Source organism: Lithobates pipiens, unplaced genomic scaffold, assembly GCF_037356315.1.
Source record: "Lithobates pipiens isolate NorthernLeopardFrog02 unplaced genomic scaffold, aLitPip1_a1.2 Scaffold_19, whole genome shotgun sequence".
Lineage (NCBI taxonomy): Eukaryota > Metazoa > Chordata > Amphibia > Anura > Ranidae > Lithobates > Lithobates pipiens.
In genome coordinates, this window is record NW_027507764.1 from 587599816 (window position 1) to 587618754 (window position 18939).

The 18939-nt window shown below is 51.1% G+C and overlaps 1 protein-coding gene across 1 annotated transcript in view; it reads left to right on the forward strand.

The window, feature by feature from the left end:
- The window catches only part of LOC143997741 (uncharacterized), a 34984-nt gene extending 23306 nt beyond the window's left edge, over positions 1 to 11678 (forward strand). The window contains exons 3-4 of the mRNA XM_077493529.1: positions 9735 to 9806; positions 11515 to 11678. Of these exons, the coding sequence (XP_077349655.1) occupies positions 9735 to 9806; positions 11515 to 11607 (165 nt within the window). The 3' untranslated portion in view covers positions 11608 to 11678. The remainder of the gene's footprint in view (positions 1 to 9734; positions 9807 to 11514) is intronic.
- Positions 11679 to 18939: the final 7261 nt, after the last annotated feature.

Sequence of the window (18939 nt, forward strand, 5' to 3'; positions counted from 1 at the left end):
GAAAGCCCCCTTACACCATATATGGCCATCAGAAAGCCCCCTTAGACCATATGTGGTCATAAGAAAGCCTCTTTATACCATATGTGGCCATCAAAAAGACCCTTTACACTATACTGTATGTGGCCATCAGAAAGCCCCCTTACACCATATGTGGCCATCAGAAATCCCCTTTACACCATATATGGCCATCAGAGAGCACCTATAAATCCCTTCCAAGTGAACAGCATACCTGCACATGTCCAATAACCAGACAGGCACTGAGCTGAGTGACCTTTGGTGACCTTTTAATAAATCATTAATAACGTAAAAACAATAAAAAGATATAAACAGCAGAAACACGGCACTAACCAACTAGCCCGGTTTTGTGTCTTTTGCTTGTTTTTAGGGGGGCTGAGTGATGTCATCATCTAGTAACATTGCTAATATCTTTTTTTTAAAAATCAGCACACATTTCAATTTTTACAGCACAAAACAGCATATACACTGCCTTGAAAAAGTATTCATACCCCCTGAAATTTTCTACATGTTGTCATGTTACAAGCAAACAACGAAATGTATTTTAATTGGGATTTTATGTGATGGACCAACACAAAGTGACACATAATTGTGAAGTGGAAGGAAAATCATAAATGGTTTTCAAAATGTTTTAAAAATAAATATGTGAAAAGTGTGGGGGGAGGGGTATTTGCATGGCGCCCCCCGGAGTCAGTACTTTGTAGAACCCCCTTTCTCTACAAGTCTTTTTGGGGGTGTCTCTACCAGCTTTGCACATCTAGAGAGGACATTTCTGCCCCATTCTTCTTCTTTGTAAAATATCTCAAGCTCTGTCAGATTGGATGGAGAACGTCTGTGATCAGCAATTTTCAAGTCTTGCCACAGATTCTCAATGTGATTTAGGTCTGGACTGTGACTGGGCCATTCTAACACATGAATATGCTTTGATCTAAACCATTCCATTGTAGCTCTGGCTGGATGTTTCGGGTCGTTGTCCTGCTGGAAGGTGAACCTCCGCCCCGGTCTCAAGTCTTTTGCCGACTCTAATGCCGCGTACACACTATCAGTTTTTCTGCTGAGTTTTTCCGTCAGATTTACCAAAACCATATAATATGAGGTCAAACCTTAAGAGTTTCAATTTGTATGCAATCAGGCCGGCCATTGCACTGCATGGTTTTGGTAAACCTGAATGAAAAATCAGCAGAAAATCTGATAGTGTGTATGGGGCATAACAGGTTTTCTTCTAAGATTGTCCTGTATTTGTCTCCATCCATCTTCCCATCAACTCTGACCAGCTTCCCTGTCCCTGCTGAAGAAAAGCATCCCCACCACATGATGCTGCCACCACCATGTTTCACGGTGGGGATGGTGTGTTCAGGGCAGGGGCGGACTGACAACTCATGGGGCCCCCGGGCAATAGAAGCTCATGGGGCCCCCTTGGCCGCCACACTCAAGCCACACCTGCACATGGAGACACAGGGGGAGAAAGCACACGGGGGGGGTGGGGGAGAGCACACAGGGGGACACTGGAGGGGGGGAGAAGCACACACACTGGGGGACACTGGGGGACACTGGGGAGGGAGAGCACAATGGGGGGAAACTGTGGGGGGGAGAGCACAAACAGGGGGACAGAGGAAGGAGAATGCACACACACACAGGGACACTGGAGGGAGAACACACACAGGGACACACACACACAAAGGGGGTCACTGGAGGGAACAAACACACAAGGGGACATTGGAGGGAGAACAGACACACACACAGGGGGACACTGGAGGGAGAACACACACACAGGGGGACACTGGAGGGAGAACACACACACAGGGGGACACTGGAGGGAGAACACACACACAGGGGGGACACTGGAGGGAGAACACACACACAGGGGGGACACTGGAGGGAGAACACACACACACAGGGGGACACTGGAGGGAGAACACACACACACAGGGGGACACTGGAGGGAGAACACACACACACAGGGGGACACTGGAGGGAGAACACACACACAGGGGGACACTGGAAGGAGAACACACACACAGGGGGACACTGGAGGGAGAACACACACACAGGGGGACACTGGAGGGAGAACACACACACAGGGGGACACTGGAGGGAGAACACACACAGGGACACTGGAGGGAGAACACACACACACAGGGACACTGGGGGGAGAACACACACAGGGACACCGGAGGGAGCACACACAGGGGGACACTGGAGGGAGAACACACAGGGGGACACTGGAGGAAGAACACACAAACGGGGGGCACTGGAAGGAGAACACACACACAGGGGGACACTGGAGGGAGAACACACACACAGGGGGGACACTGGAGGGAGAACACACACACACGGGGGGACACCTGAGGGAGAACACACACACAGGGGGTCACTGGAGGGAGAATGTGCACACACACAGGGGGACACTGGAGGGAGAATGTGCACACACATGGGGTCACTGGAGGAAGAATGCACGCGCACACACACACACAAACACAGGGGGACACTGGAGGGAGAACACACACACACACAGGGACACTTGAGGGAGAACGCACACACACACACGGGGACACTGGAGGGAGAACGCACACACACATACGGGGACACTGGAGGGAGAACGCACACGGGGGGCACTGGAGGGAGAACACACACACAGGGGGTCACTGGAGGGTGAACACGCACACACACAGGGGGACACTGGAGGGAGAACACACACAGGGGGTCACTGGAGGGAGAACGCGCACACACACAGGGGGACACAGGAGGGAGAACGCACACACACACACAGGGGGACACTGGAGGGAGAACACACACACATGGGGTCACTGCAGGGAGAATGCGTGCACACACACAGGAACACTGGAGGGAGAATGCACACACACACACAGGGACACTGGAGGGAGAACACACACACATGGGGGGCACTGGAGGGAGAACACACACACAGGGGGACACTGGAGGGAGAACGCACACACACGGGGACACTGGAGGGAGAACGCGCACACACACACACAGGGGGACACTGGAGGGAGAACACACACGGGGGGCACTGGAGGGAGAACACACACACAGGGGGTCACTGGAGGGAGAACACACACAGGGGGTCACTGGAGGGAGAATGCACACACACACACACAGGGGGACACTGGAGGGAGAACACACACGGGGGAACACTGGAGGGAGAACACACACACAGGGGGACACTGGAGGGAGAACACACACAGGGGGTCACTGGAGGGAGAACACACACACATGGGGACACTGGAGGGAGAACGCACACACAGGGGGTCACTGGAGGGAGAACACACACGTGGACACTGGAGGGAGAAAGCACACACACACACACACACACACAGGAGGACACTGGAGGGAGAACTTACACACAGGGGGACACTGGAGGGAGAACGCACACACAGGGGGTCACTGGAGGGAGAACACACACACGGGGTCACTGCAGGAAGAATGCACGCACACACACGGAGACACTGGAGGGAGAACGCACACACACACACACACGCGGGGACACTGGAGGGAGAAGGCACACAGGGGGACACTGGAGGGAGAACGCACACACACACACACACACACACACAGGGGGACACTGGAGGGAGAATGCACACACACACACACAGGGGGACATTGGAGGGAGAACACACACACACAGGGACACTGGAGGGAGAACGCACACACAGGGGGTCACTGGAGGGAGAAGGTGCACACACACAGAGGGACACTGGAGGGAGAACGCACACACACACACACAGGAGGACACTGGAGGACACTGGAGGACACTGGAGGGAGAACACACACATAGGGACACTGGAGGGAGAACACACACGGAGAAACTGGAGGGAGAACGCACACCCACACACACATGCGGGGACACTGGAGGGAGAACGCGCACACACACACACACACACAGGGGGACACTAGAGGGAGAACACACACGGGGGGCACTGGAGGGAGAACACACACACAGGGGGTCACTGGAGGGAGAATGCGCACACACACACAGGGGGACACTGGAGGGAGAACACACACACATGGGGTCACTGCAGGGAGAATGCGTGCACACACACAGGAACACTGGAGGGAGAACACACACACAGGGGGACACTGGAGGGAGAACACACATACAGGGGGGACACTGGAGGGAGAACACACACACACGGGGGGACACTGGAGGGAGAACACACACACAGGGGGTCACTGGAGGGAGAATGCGCACACACACAGGGGGACACTGGAGGGAAAACACACACACATGGGGTCACTGGAGGAAGAATGCACGCGCACACACACACACAAACACAGAGGGACACTGGAGGGAGAACACACAGGGACACTTGAGGAAGAACACACACACACGGAGACACTGGAGGGAGAATGCACACACACACACGGGGACACTGGAGGGAGAACGCACACGGGGGGCACTGGAGGGAGAACACACACACAGGGGGTCACTGGAGGGTGAACACGCACACACACAGGGGGACACTGGAGGGAGAATGCACACACACACACGGGGACACTGGAGGGAGAACGCACATGGGGGGCACTGGAGGGAGAACACACACACAGGGGGTCACTGGAGGGTGAACACGCACACACACAGGGGGACACTGGAGGGAGAATGCACACACACACACAGGGGAACACTGGAGGGAGAACACACACAGGGGGACACTGGAGGGAGAACGCACACACACACACAGGGGGACACTGGAGGGAGAACGCACACACACACACACACACACACACACACACACACACAGGGGGACACTGGAGGGAGAACACACACACATGGGGTCACTGCAGGGAAAATGCGCGCACACACACAGAGACACTGGAGGGAGAATGCACACACACACACAGGGACACTGGAGGGAGAACACACACACAGGGGGACACTGGAGGGAGAACGCACACACACGGGGACACTGGAGGGAGAACGCGCACACACACACACAGGGGGACACTGGAGGGAGAACACACACGGGGGGCACTGGAGGGAGAACACACACACAGGGGGTCACTGGAGGGAGAATGCACACACACACAGGGGGACACTGGAGGGAGAATGCACGCACACACACGGAGACTCAGGAGGGAGAACGCACACACACACACAGGGGCACACTGGAGGGAGAACACACACGGGGGGACACTGAAGGGAGAACACACACACAGGGGGACACTGGAGGGAGAACACACACAGGGGGTCACTGGAGGGAGAACACACACACAGGGGGACACTGGAGGGAGAACGCACACACAGGGGGACACTGGTGGGAGAACGCACACACAGGGGGTCACTGGAGGGAGAACACACACACACGGGGACACTGGAGGGAGAAAGCACACACACACACACACACAGGAGGACACTGGAGGGAGAACACACACAGGAGGACACTGGAGGGAGAACTTACACACAGGGGGACACTGGAGGGAGAACGCACACACAGGGGGTCACTGGAGGGAGAACACACACACGGGGTCACTGCAGGGAGAATGCACGCACACACACGGAGACACTGGAGGGAGAACGCACACACACACACTGGGACACTGGAGGGAGAAGGCACACAGGGGGACACTGGAGGGAGAACGCACACACACACACACACACACACAGGGGGACACTGGAGGGAGAACACACACACAGGGGGACACTGGAGGGAGAACACACACAGGGACACTGGAGGGAGAACGCACACACAGGGGGTCACTGGAGGGAGAAGGTGCACACACACAGGGGGACACTGGAGGGAGAACACACACATAGGGATACTGGAGGGAGAACACACACGGAGAAACTGGAGGGAGAACGCACACACACACACACACACGGGGACACTGGAGGAGAACGCACACACACACACACACACACACAGGGGGACACTAGAGAGAGAACACACACGGGGGGCACTGGAGGGAGAACACACACATAGGGGGTCACTGGAGGGAGAATGCGCACACAGGGGGACACTGGAGGGAGAATGCACGCACACACACGGAGACACTGGAGGGAGAACGCACACACACACAGGGGGACATTGGAGGGAGAACACACACGGGGGGGCACTGGAGGGAGAACACACACACAGGGGGTCACTGGAGGGAAAACACACACACAGGGGGACACTGGAGGGAGAACGCACACACAGCCAGGGGGTCACTGGAGGGAGAACACGCACACACACAGGGGGACACTGGAGGGAGAACACACACACACAGGAGGACACTGGAGGGAGAACACACACACAGGGGGACACTGGAGGGAGAACACACACAGGGACACTGGAGGGAGAACGCACACACAGAGGGTCACTGGAGGGAGAAGGTGCACACACACAGGGGGACACTGGAGGGAGAACACACACATAGGGATACTGGAGGGAGAACACACACGGAGAAACTGGAGGGAGAACGCACACACACACACACACACGGGGACACTGGAGGGAGAAAGCACACACACACACACAGGGGGACACTAGAGAGAGAACACACACGGGGGGCACTGAAGGGAGAACACACACATAGGGGGTCACTGGAGGGAGAATGCACGCACACACACGGAGACACTGGAGGGAGAACGCACACACACACAGGGGGACATTGGAGGGAGAACACACACGGGGGGGCACTGGAGGGAGAACACACACACAGGGGGTCACTGGAGGGAGAACACACACACAGGGGGACACTGGAGGGAGAACGCACACACAGGGGGTCACTGGAGGGAGAACACGCACACACACAGGCGGACACTGGAGGGAGAACACACACACACAGGAGGACACTGGAGGGAGAACACACACACAGGGGGACACTGGATGGAGAAGGCACACACACAGGGGGTCACTGGAGGGAGAACGCACACACACGGGGTCACTGCAGGGAGAATGCACGCACACACACAGAGACACTGGAGGGAGAACGCACACAGGGGGACACTGGAGGGAGAACGCACACACACACACAGGGGGACACTGGAGGGAGAACGCACACACACACACACAGGGGGACACTGGAGGGAGAACACACACACACAGGGACACTGGAGGGAGAACGCACACACACACACACACACACACACACACAATGACACTGGAGGGAGAACGCACACACACACAGAGGGGGACACTGGAGGGAGAACACACACATAGACACTGGAGGGAGAAGGGACACACACACATACACACACTGGAGGGAGAACGCACACAGGGGGACACTGGAGGGAGAACACACACACAGGGGGACACTGGAGGGAGAACACACACATAGGGATACTGGAGGGAGAACACACACGGAGAAACTGGAGGGAGAACGCACACACACACACACAGGGGGACACTGGAGGGAGAACACACACACACAGGGACACTGGAGGGAGAACGCACACACACACACACACACACAATGACACTGGAGGGAGAACGCACACACACACAGAGGGGGACACTGGAGGGAGAACACACACATAGACACTGGAGGGAGAAGGGACACACACACATACACACACTGGAGGGAGAACGCACACAGGGGGACACTGGAGGGAGAACACACACAGGGACACACCCACACGCACACACACACAGGGGGACATACACACACAGGGGGACACACTCACACGGACACACACACACGGGGACACACACACGCAGGGACACACACACACAGGGACATACACAAACACAGGGGGACACACACAGAGGGGGTACTGTGGGGTGGGGGGGATCCGGGGCCCATGCATCTGTACCGCCCCCCCCATTACTTGTGGCGGGCCCAGGTGTCTCAATCTCGGGTTTACTTAACGGCTGCCGATAATACTTCTAATGGAGCGCAGCTCCCCGCCAGCCCCTCCACTCTTCTGCTGTGCCTGTATCACATGCCGTGATCATGCCAATTAGAATACTGCTAACGGCGGGGCCCGAGTGACCGACTGGTCAGTCCTCCCCTGGTTCAGGGTGATGTGCAGTGTTCCCCCCACACATAGCGTGTTACTTTTAGGCCAAAAAGTTGAATTTTGGTCTCCTCTGACCAGATCACCTTCTTCCACATGTTTGCTGCCCCCTCCCCCACATGGCTTCTCACAAACTACAAACAGGACTTCTTATGACTTTCTTTCTCCAATGTCTTTCTTCTTGTCACTCTTCCATAAAGGGCAGATTTGTGGAGAGACGACTAATAGTTGTCCTGTGGACAGATTCTCCCCCCTGAGCTGTGGATCTCTGCAGCTCCTCCAGAGTTACCATGGGCCTCTTGGCTCTTCTCTGATGAATGCTCTCCTTGCCCGGCCCGGTCAGTTTAGGTGGACGGCCATGTCTTGGTAGGTTTGCAGTTGTGCCATGCTCTTTCCATTTTCCTACTCCTACTACGCAGACTCATCCCTTTTATCCCAAAGAATGACAAAGCAGTGGTAGTTGGAACAATCATTAATTCACGACTGGACTACGCAAACTCGCTTTACATAGGATTACCACAATATCAACTTGCGCGATTACAACTGATCCAAAACACGGCGGCAAGGCTGATAACAGGGAAAAAACCCTGGGAATCCATTTCTCCTTCACTGAGGAGCTTACATTGGCTAACCGTAAAAAATCGGATCACGTTCAAGACCCTTTGCCTCACCCACAAATGCGTACATAGAGAAGCTCCGCAATACCTAATGGAGAAAATAAATCATTACACACCAAACCGCAGTCTTCGATCAGCCAACAAAAACCTCCTCCTCGTGCCCAAAGCCCGGTATAAATCCAAGGGGGATCGGAGATTCGCTGTCCAAGGGCCTCGGCTATGGAATGCTCTACCAATCAACATCCGCCTGGAAGAAAATCACCTGGCTTTTAGGAAAAAAACTCAAGACCTTCCTCTTCTAGCAGATGATCAAAGCTCGCCACAGCGCCTAGAGGCGATTCAGTTCGCGTTGTGCGCTATACAAGTATTTCATTCATTCATTCATTCATGATGGATTGAACAGAGCTCTGTGAGATGTTCAAAGCTTGGGAGAATTTTTTTATAACATAACCCTGCTTTATACTTCTCCACAACTCTCATCCCTGACCTGTCTGGTGTGTTCCTTGGCCTTCATGATGCTGTTTGTTCACTAAGGTTCGCTAACAAACCTCTGAGGGCTTCACAGAACAGCTGTATTTATACTGAGATTAAATGACACATAGGTGGACTCTATTTACTAATTAGGTGACTTCTGAAGGCAATTGGTTCCACTAGATTTTAGTTAAGGGGTATCAGAGTAAAGGGGGCTAAATACAAATGCCCCCCCCACACTTTTCACATATTTATTTTATATACTTTGTGTTGGTCTATCGCATAAAATCCCAATAAAATACATTTGTTTTTGGTTGTAACATGACAGAATATGGAAAATGTCAAGGGGTATAAATACTTTTGCAAGGCTCTGTATGTGTGGCGTGTGAGTATTAAGGACCGTCTGTCCTGCCGCTGCTCATATGCGGTACATGGTCAGCAGCTAGTTTGCCCCAATATTGTGACAGTACAGTAATTTCCTTGAGTGCTCAATATGAGGGTCCGCCTACTTTTATCACATGATCAGTCCCAGTGTACCCTCCCCCCACTGACTTCCAATGATCTGGGAGAGGGGCGGGGCAGAGACAGCAGATTATTTGGAGTGTCGGTTTTAGGAGGTCGGTGCTCTGGTGTAGGTGAGAGACATTCAGCTCTTATTTTCTCTGAATACGCAGGAAGTTCAAATCTGTGATCTGAACCTGACTTCACCCGGCAAAGAGAGCATGCAGTGTGACATCATAACCAAGGTAAGTGACCGACACAAAATCCATCCTCACCCCCTGCTGGAGGACTCTGCTCCTTCCTCTATAACTCTCCTCTCCTGAAATACTCTGCACTGCTAGAGGACTCTGCTCCTTCCTCTATAACTCTCATCTCCTGAAATACTCTGCTCCTTCCTCTATAACTCTCTTCTGAAATACTCTGTTCTGCTGGAGGACTCTGCTCCTCTCTCTATAACTCTCCTCTCCTGAAATACTCTGCTCTGCTGGCGGACTCTGCTCCTTCCTCTATAACTCTCCTCTCCTGAAATACTCTGCTCCTTCTTCTATAACTCTCCTCTTCTGAAATACTCTGCTCCTTCCTCTATAACTCTCTTCTGAAATACTCTGTTCTGCTGGAGGACTCTGCTCCTTCCTCTATAACTCTCCTTTCCAGAAATACTCTGCACTGCTTTATGACTCTGCTCCTTCCTCTATAACTCTCCTCTCCTGAAATACTCTGCTCCTTCCTCTATAACTCTCCTCTCCTGAAATGCTCTGCACTCCTGGAGGACTCTGCTCCTTCCTCTATAACTCTCCTAACCTGAAATACTCTGCTCCTTCCTCTATAACTCTCTTCTGAAATACTCTATTCTGCTGGAGGACTCTGCTCCTCTCTCTATAACTCTCCTCTCCTGAAATACTCTGCTCTGCTGGCGGACTCTGCTCCTTCCTCTATAACTCTCCTCTCCTGAAATACTCTGCTCCTTCCTCTATAACTCTCCACTCCTGAAATACTCTGCTCTGCTGGAGGACTCTGCTCCTTCCTCTATAACTCTCATCTCCTGAAATACTCTGCTCCTTCCTCTATAACTCTCCTCTCCTGAAATACTCTGCTCCTTCCTCTATAACTCTATTCTGAAATACTCTGTTCTGCTGGAGGACTCTGCTCCTCTCTCTATAACTCTCCTCTCCTGAAATACTCTGCTCTGCTGGCGGACTCTGCTCCTTCCTCTATAACTCTCCTCTCCTGAAATACTCTGCTCCTTCCTCTATAACTCTCCTACCCTGAAATACTCTGCTCCTTCCTCTATAACTCTCTTCTGAAATACTCTGTTCTGCTGGACGACTCTGCTCCTATCTCTATATCTCTCCTCTCCTGAAATACTCTGCTCTGCTGGAGGACTCTGCTCCTTCCTCTATAACTCTCCTCTCCTGAAATACTCTGCTCTGCTGGAGGACTCTGCTCCTTCCTCTATAACTCTCCTTTCCAGAAATACTATGCACTGCTGGATGACTCTGTTCATTCCTCTATAACTCTCCTCTCCTGAAATACTCTGCTCCTTCCTCTATAACTCTCTTCTGAAATACTCTGCACTGCTGGAGGACTCTGCTCCTTCCTCTGTAACTCTCTTCTCCTGAAATACTCTGCTCCATCCTCTATAACTCTCCTCTCCTGAAATATTCTGCACTGCTGGATGACTCTGCTCCTCCCCCTATAACTCTCCTCTCCTGAAATACTCTGCTCTGACCACTTTACTGTTCCTCCGCAGTGCTAATCATTACATACACAGGTAGGTCTTTCCTGCATTGAATGTCTGTACAGTAAGTGCACGGCTGTTTACCCGTCTCCTCAGTGTAATTGGTTTTATCTCAGCAGTTCTTCTTCAGGGTGGTGACATTCCCGGGCCCCTCCCCCCTGAATGTAAATCAGACCGTTAATGTAATTATTGGGAAATCTCACTTTCTCTTTCAGATTTCGAGGGTGAGACGCGCCCCCCGCAGATGGCGCTTTCCAGGCAGTCGCTCCCCCATTGCAGGCTTACCACAGTCCAAGTTCTTTCAATGAAGAGAAGTGAATTCTATGGAACGTTCTCTATGAAATGTCACATAAAGGAGTAAAATAAAGAATGAAAATCATGTGACTCTCGGAATTGTCATTGATGCACCAGATCCGGGTTATAATGTATGGAGGGGGGGATGGGTACATTTTGTCTCACATTGCCGGACCAATACACACCATTGTCTTCAACCATGAAAAGACGATCGTCCCATTTCTTCATGTCGCTCATTATCCACCAATGTATGAAATTTAAATTGTGAGTAAAAAAACATTGTGTGAAGACCATCCTTCCTATAATATATCCTGTTCTGTCCTTTCTTATAGCCTTCCTATTGTTATCTTATATCTTATGCTATTCTATATTCTTCCTTTCCCTTCCTATCCTGTATCTTATTCTATGTCAGTGGCGGCCGGTCCATAAGGGGTGCAGACTAATAGAAGTCTATGAGGCCCGTCAATGTTTACCAAGCACGCGATTAGAGCCTGATGCTCTAATTGGTTTGTTTAACATTGAGCACTGACAGGCTGACCCCCCCCCCCCACCCCTACAACCTCTGCAGCAATACTGGCAGCACTCATACGTCTACATCCCAAAGACAACCTCTGGATATGACGCTGAGCACGTGACCTCAACTTCTTTGGTGGACCATGGCGAGGCCTGTTCTGAGTGGAACCTGTCCTGTTATACCGCTGTATGGTCTTGGCCACCGCGCTGCAGCTCAGTTTCAGGGTCTTGGCAATCTTCTTATAGCCTAGGCCATCTTTATGTAGAGCAACAATTCTTTTTTTTTCAGATCCTCAGAGAGTTCTTTGCCAAGAGGTGCCATGTTGAACTTCCAGTGACCAGTATGAGAGAGTGAGAGCGATAACACCAAATTTAACACACCTGCTCCCCATTCACACCTGAGACCTTGTAACACTAACGAGTCACATGACACCGGGGAGGGAAAATGGCTAATTGGGCCCAATTTGGAAATTTTCACTTAGGGGTGTACTGACTTTTGTTGCCAGCGGTTTAGACATTAATGGCTGTGTGTTGAGTTATTTTGAGGGGACAGGAAATTTACACTGTTATACAAGCTGTACACTCACTACTTTACATTGTAGACAAGTGTCATTTCTTCAGTGTTGTCACATGAAAAGATAGAAGAAAAGATTTACAGAAATGTGAGTGAGGGGTGTTCTTACTTCTGTGAGATACTAAGTACAACATTATATATATGGACACAATATACAAATGGCATAGAGAGGTATCCACAGCTAGGGGATCCAACCAAATGGACTGCCTACTAGTAGGCTGATTCTGGGGGTCCAATGTGACAACCCAAAATGTTTCGGAGTAATACCTTCTTCTTATGCTGCGTACACGCGACCAGACTATTTCGACGGACTAGGTCCGACGGTCTTCTGGCAGACTTTCGGGCGGAGTTCCCAACGGACTTTCCGGGCGAACGGACTTGGCCACTAGGGATGAATACCGAACGTTATGGGCCGTTTGCGTCAAATTCGTGTGGCGCTCATGGCCCGCAATGCACTGTACCATCGCAGTGCATTGCTGGCTCATGATTGGCCAAGCATGCACTGTGACCCCGCATGCTTGGCCAGGAGAGCCATGATTGGCCACAGGCAGTTAGTGGGTGTTGTCTGTGTGCCTTCCGCGCAGTATACACCTGTATCTACCTATATTGCTCTTCTCTAATTGAACCATCTGCAATCTGAAGGAGTTAGTTGGTGTTGTGTGCCTCCAGCTCAGTATACACCTGTAGCTACCTATATTGCTCTTCTCTAATAGAGCCATCTGCCATCTACAGGAGTTAGTGGGTGTTGTGTGCCTCCAGCACAGCACAATATACACCTGTATCTACCCTTTATTGCTGGTGTTCTATAATAAAGGCATCTGTAGGAGTTAGTTGGTGTTGTGTGCCTCCAGCACAGCACAGTATACACCGGTATCTACCCTTTAATTGCTGGTGTTCCATATTAAAGGCATCTGCAGGAGTTAGTGGGTGTTGTGTGCCTCCAGCACAGCATAATATACACCTGTATCTACCCTTTATTGCTGGTGTTCTATAATAAAGGCATCTGCAGGAGTTAGTTGGTGTTGTGTGCCTCCAGCACAGTATACACCGGTATCTACCCTTTAATTGCTGGTGTTCCATATTAAAGGCATCTGCAGGAGTTAGTGGGTGTTGTGTGCCTCCAGCACAGCATAATATACACCTGTATCTACCCTTTATTGCTGGTGTTCTATAATAAAGGCATCTGCAGGAGTTAGTTGGTGTTGTGTGCCTCCAGCACAGCACAGTATACATCAGTATCTACCCTTTAATTGCTGGTGTTCTATAATAAAGGCATCTGCAGGAGTTAGTGGGTGTTGTGTGCCTCCAGCACAATATACACTACCCAATTGCTGGTTTTCCAATCTCCCTTCAGGCCATTACCATGTCTGGAAGGCCAACAAGGAGAGGCAGACAGGCATGAGCCAATAAAAGAGGGCAAGCAGGCTCTGTGTCTAGAGACAACAGTGCTGGTCGTGGACGCGGTGCATCATCATCAGCACGTGGCCATGGGACAAGTTTGTCCTTATTTTCGGCAGCTGGTCGTGTTGAGTCATGTTCCACAAGCTGCAGCATACTGCCAGGTTTGCTCCAGTGATGAAGAGGTGGGGGATGATGAGGGCACTGACTCCACGTGGATGCCTGGTAGGAGAGAGGAGGAGGAGATACATCTCCAACGAGGCAGGATGCCCTCCGGGGGCCAGCTTATGGGCAGCACACTGACTGAATCACACCACAGAGCTCCGCCTGTGCAGAGCGCTGCCTCTGCACATTATTCTATAAGCTCTTTGGTGTCGGCCTTTTTTGAGACGAGTGCATCAGATCGCACCGCTGCTATTTGCAACATATGTCTCAAGCGTATCTTGCGTGGCCAAAACGTCAGCCGCTTGGGCACCACATGCTTGACCAGACACATGTTGACCTGCCATGCAGCTCGTTGGCAAGCTTACCTCAAAGATCCACACCAAAGAACAAAGCGGACCTCTCCTTGCTCCTCATCAGCTGGGATCTCCAACCCCACTAGACCTTCAGTCCTCTCTGAAACCTGCTCTGAGAGGAATGAAGGTGTAGAATTAGGTGTGTCACAGCCAAGTGCTTGCGGGCACTCTACTAGCAGTACACCCATGTCCGATTATAGCAGGCAAATGTCCCTGCCCCAGCTGCTGGACCGTAGAAAGAAGTTTACTCCCAGCCATCCACATGCCCAGCGGTTGAATGCTAGCTTGGCTAAATTGCTAGCACTTCAACTGCTACCTTTTCAGTTGGTAGACTCGGCCCTTCCGTGAGTTTGTACAATGTGCGGTTCCTCAGTGGCAGGTCCCCAAATGCCACTTTTTCTCACGGAAGGCAATTCCGGCTCTCTACCGGCATGTGGAAGGCAATGTCCTTGCCTCGCTGGACAGGGCAGTCAGCGGTAAGGTGCATATTACCGCTGACTCATGGTCCAGCAGGCATGGACAGGGACGTTACCTGTCTTTCACGGCCCATTGGGTCACTCTTCTGGCAGCTGGGAAGGATGCAGGACAAGGTGCAGTAGTGTTGGAGGTTGTTCCGCCACCACGCCTCCAAAATGCTACTACTGGTTGTGACACACCTCTCTCCCCCACCCCCTCCTCTTCTTCCTCCATGGCCTCTTCCAGTGCTCTGTCCTCAGAACCAGCGGTGCTCCGTAGGTGTTCAAGGGGCTACGCAAGTACGCAAGCAAAATGATGCCATGCCGTGCTTGCGCTGGTTTGTTGGGGGGACAGGAGCCACACTGGGGCAGCTATTTTGTCAGCTCTGCAGGGGCAGGCCGAGAGGTGGTTGACGCTATGCCAGCTTAAGCCAGGATTGGTGGTTTGCGACAATGGCACCAACCTCCTCTCCGCCCTCTGACAGGGACAACTGACCCATGTGCCCTGTGTGGCTCATGTCCTTAACCTGGTGGTGCAGCGGTTCTTTGGCAGGTACCCGGGCTTACATGATGTCCTGGAGCAGGCCAGGAAAGTCTGTGTGCATTTCCGCAGATCATTTAATGCCTGTGCTCGGCTGGCTGAGCTCCAAAAGGAGTTGAACCTGCCCAAGAACCGCCTTATATGTGACATGCCCACCAGGTGGAACTCAATGTTGTCCATGGTGCAGCGGCTGCACACGCAGCAGAGGGCCATCAATGAGTACCTGTGCGACTACGGCACCAGGACAGGGTCAGGGGAGCTCGGTTTTTTCTCACCATGCTAGTGGGGTATGATCAGGGATGCATGCACTGTCCTGTCACTGTTTCAGGAGGCCACAAGGATGGTGAGCAGTGACAGTGCATGCATCAGTGACACTGTACCTCTTGTCCACCTGTTGGAGCATACGCTGCGTGGAATAATGGACAGGGCACTTGAGGCAGAACAGAGGCAGGAAGAGGAGGACTTCCTTGCCTCTCAAGGCCCCCTTTATCCAGACAGTGTTCTTGCTGTCCCACCCATCACACAGGAAGAGGACGAGGAGGAGGAGGAGGAGGAGGATTATTGTGTCAGTATGGAGGTGGAGCCTGGCACTCAGCATCAGCAGCAATCTTGTAGGGATAATTTACAGCCCCAAGAAATGTGTGGACTTGTATGTGGCTGGGAGGAGGTAGCTGCGGATCATGTTGTCCTTAGTGACCCAGAGGACTCCGGACCGAATGCCTCAGCTAACCTACGCTGCATGGCCTCCCTGATCCTGCAAAGCCTGTGGAAGGATCCTCGTATTCTTCGGATCAAGGAGAGGGACCATTACTGGCTGACCACTCTCCTTGATCCACGGTACAAAGGTAAGGTTGCAGACCTTATCTTGCCATCGCAGAGGGAGCAGAGGATGAGACATCTCCGGGAGGCCTTGCAGAAAGGTCTGTGCAATGCGTTCCCAGAGACTGGGAGGTTACAAACTCCTGGTCCTGGACAACGTGTTGCTGAGGCATCGGTCAGAAGGAGCGGTGGAGAAGGTGGCCGTCTGACCGATGTGTTCAGACAATTTTTTAGTCCGCAGCCCAAAGGTATGATCGGTTCCAGCAACCATCGCCAGCGTCTTATTTACATGGTGCAGGAATACCTAGGGGCAAGGTCAGACTTGGACACCTTTCCCACCAAAAATCCTCTGGCTTACTGGGTCTTGAGGATGGATCACTGGCCAGAGCTTGCACAGTATGCAATTGAGCTACTGGCCTGTCCTGCATCCAGCGTTCTTTTAGAACGCACCTTCAGTCCTGCTGGTAGCTTTGTAACCGATCACAGGGTGCGCCTGTCCACCGACTCGGTTGATCGACTGACTTTCATAAAGATGAATCAGTCTTGGATCACCCACAGCTATTAGGCACCTGAAGCTGATGTAACCGAATAATTTTTTTTAAAATATCACATCCCTTCAAGACTGCCTATGCTGATGCTGAGTGACTGTCCTGTTATGTTGAATGTCTATCCTCTTCCTCCTCCGCTGATATTTTGGAAGAACATTTTTGGTTCTGGGTGAAGCCACCAGCCCAGTTTTTCTGCCCCTGTTTAACAGGGGCCTGTAATTACAATTTTTGATGCAATGCTTTGCAGCAGGGCTCATTCCTGCACTACAAATAGAGAATATGGGAGAGGCTGCAGTGTCGTGGCACCAGCAAGCAGTGCCTAAGGCCCAATTTTTCAGCCCCTGTTTGACAGGGGTGTGTAATTACAATTTTTGATGCAATGCTTTGCAGCAGGGCTCATTCCTGCACCACAACTAGAGAATATGGTAGAGGTTGCAGTGTATAGGCCCAATTTTTCAGCCCCTGTTTAACAGGGGCATGTAATTACATTTCTTGATATAATATTTCACAGCAGGGCCCGTTCCTGCGCTCACCGAGAGTAACTGTGAGGACTTACAGTGTTGTGGCACCAGCACCACAACCACCAAATGCCCTATTTTTCTACCACTGTTCAACAGTGGCATGTAATTGCAATTCTTGATATAATTGTTCACAGCAGGGCGCTCCAGCGCCCACCAAGAGTCACTTTGAGGGCTTACAATGTTGTGGCAACACCAACGCCTTGGGCGCAAATTTCTGCAGAGCATATAGGGCAGGCCCCTACTTTCAAACATCCAACTTACAAACGTCTCCTACTTGCAAACGGAAGGAGACAAAAGGAAGTGAGATGAAAAAAGACGGACAGTAAAACAAATTATACAGGGGTGATAACCCTTCCCTATGTTTTCCAAAAAGCTTAAAAATCGTTTTTTTGACTGGAGCTACACTTTAAAAATGTACCAGTTGAAAATTACAAACAGATTCAACTTAACACAACAAACCTACACAGTCCCTGTCTTGTTTGCACCGCCTGTATACTGCTGTTCTGAGTATATAGGGCCCGGGGGCCCCACGTCTTTCCTTTTTTTAATATGGGTATGGGGTTCCCCTTAATATCCGCACAAGACCCAAAGGGGCTGGTAATGGGCAGGGAGGGCTACCCATGCCATTTTTCTCAATGATTTTCATCCATATTGCCGGAACCAGATATAACATTAACCACTTGCTTACTGGGCACTTAAACACCCTTCCTGCCCAGACCAATTTTCAGCTTTCGGTGCTCTCACACTTTGAATGACAATTACTCAGTCATGCAACACTGTACTCAAATGAATTTTTTGTCCTTTTTTTTCCACAAATAGAGCTTTCTTTTGGTGGTATTTGATCACCTCTGGGGTTTTTATTTTTTGTGCTATAAATGAAAAAAGACCGAAAATTTTGAAAAAAAACGCATATTTCTTTGTTTCTGTGACATAATTATGCAAATTATTAATTTTTCTTCATAAATTTTGGCCACAATCTATACTGCTACATATCTTTGGTAAAAATAACCCAAATTAGTAGATATTATTTGGTCTTTGTGAAAGTTAGAGAGTCTACAAGCACAAAATTGATCACATCTGATGTACTGGTGGCCTATCTCGCTTCTTGTGACCCGAACAAGTCAGGAAAGTACAAATACCCCCCAAATGACCCCTTTTTGGAAAGTAGACATTCCAAGGTATTTAGTAAGAGGCATAGTGAGCTTTTTGATGTTGTCATTTTTTTCCCACAATTCTTTGCATAATTAAGATTTTTCTTTTTTTATTTTTCTCCACAAAATTGTCATTGTAATAGGTTATTTTTCTCACAGGGCATGTGTATACCACAAATGACACCCCCAAAAAATTCTGCTACTCCTCCTGAGTATTACAATACCACATGTGTGGGACTTTTTCACAGCCTGGCCACATAGAGAGGCCCAACATGCAGGGAGCGCCATCATGTGTTCTAGGAACATAA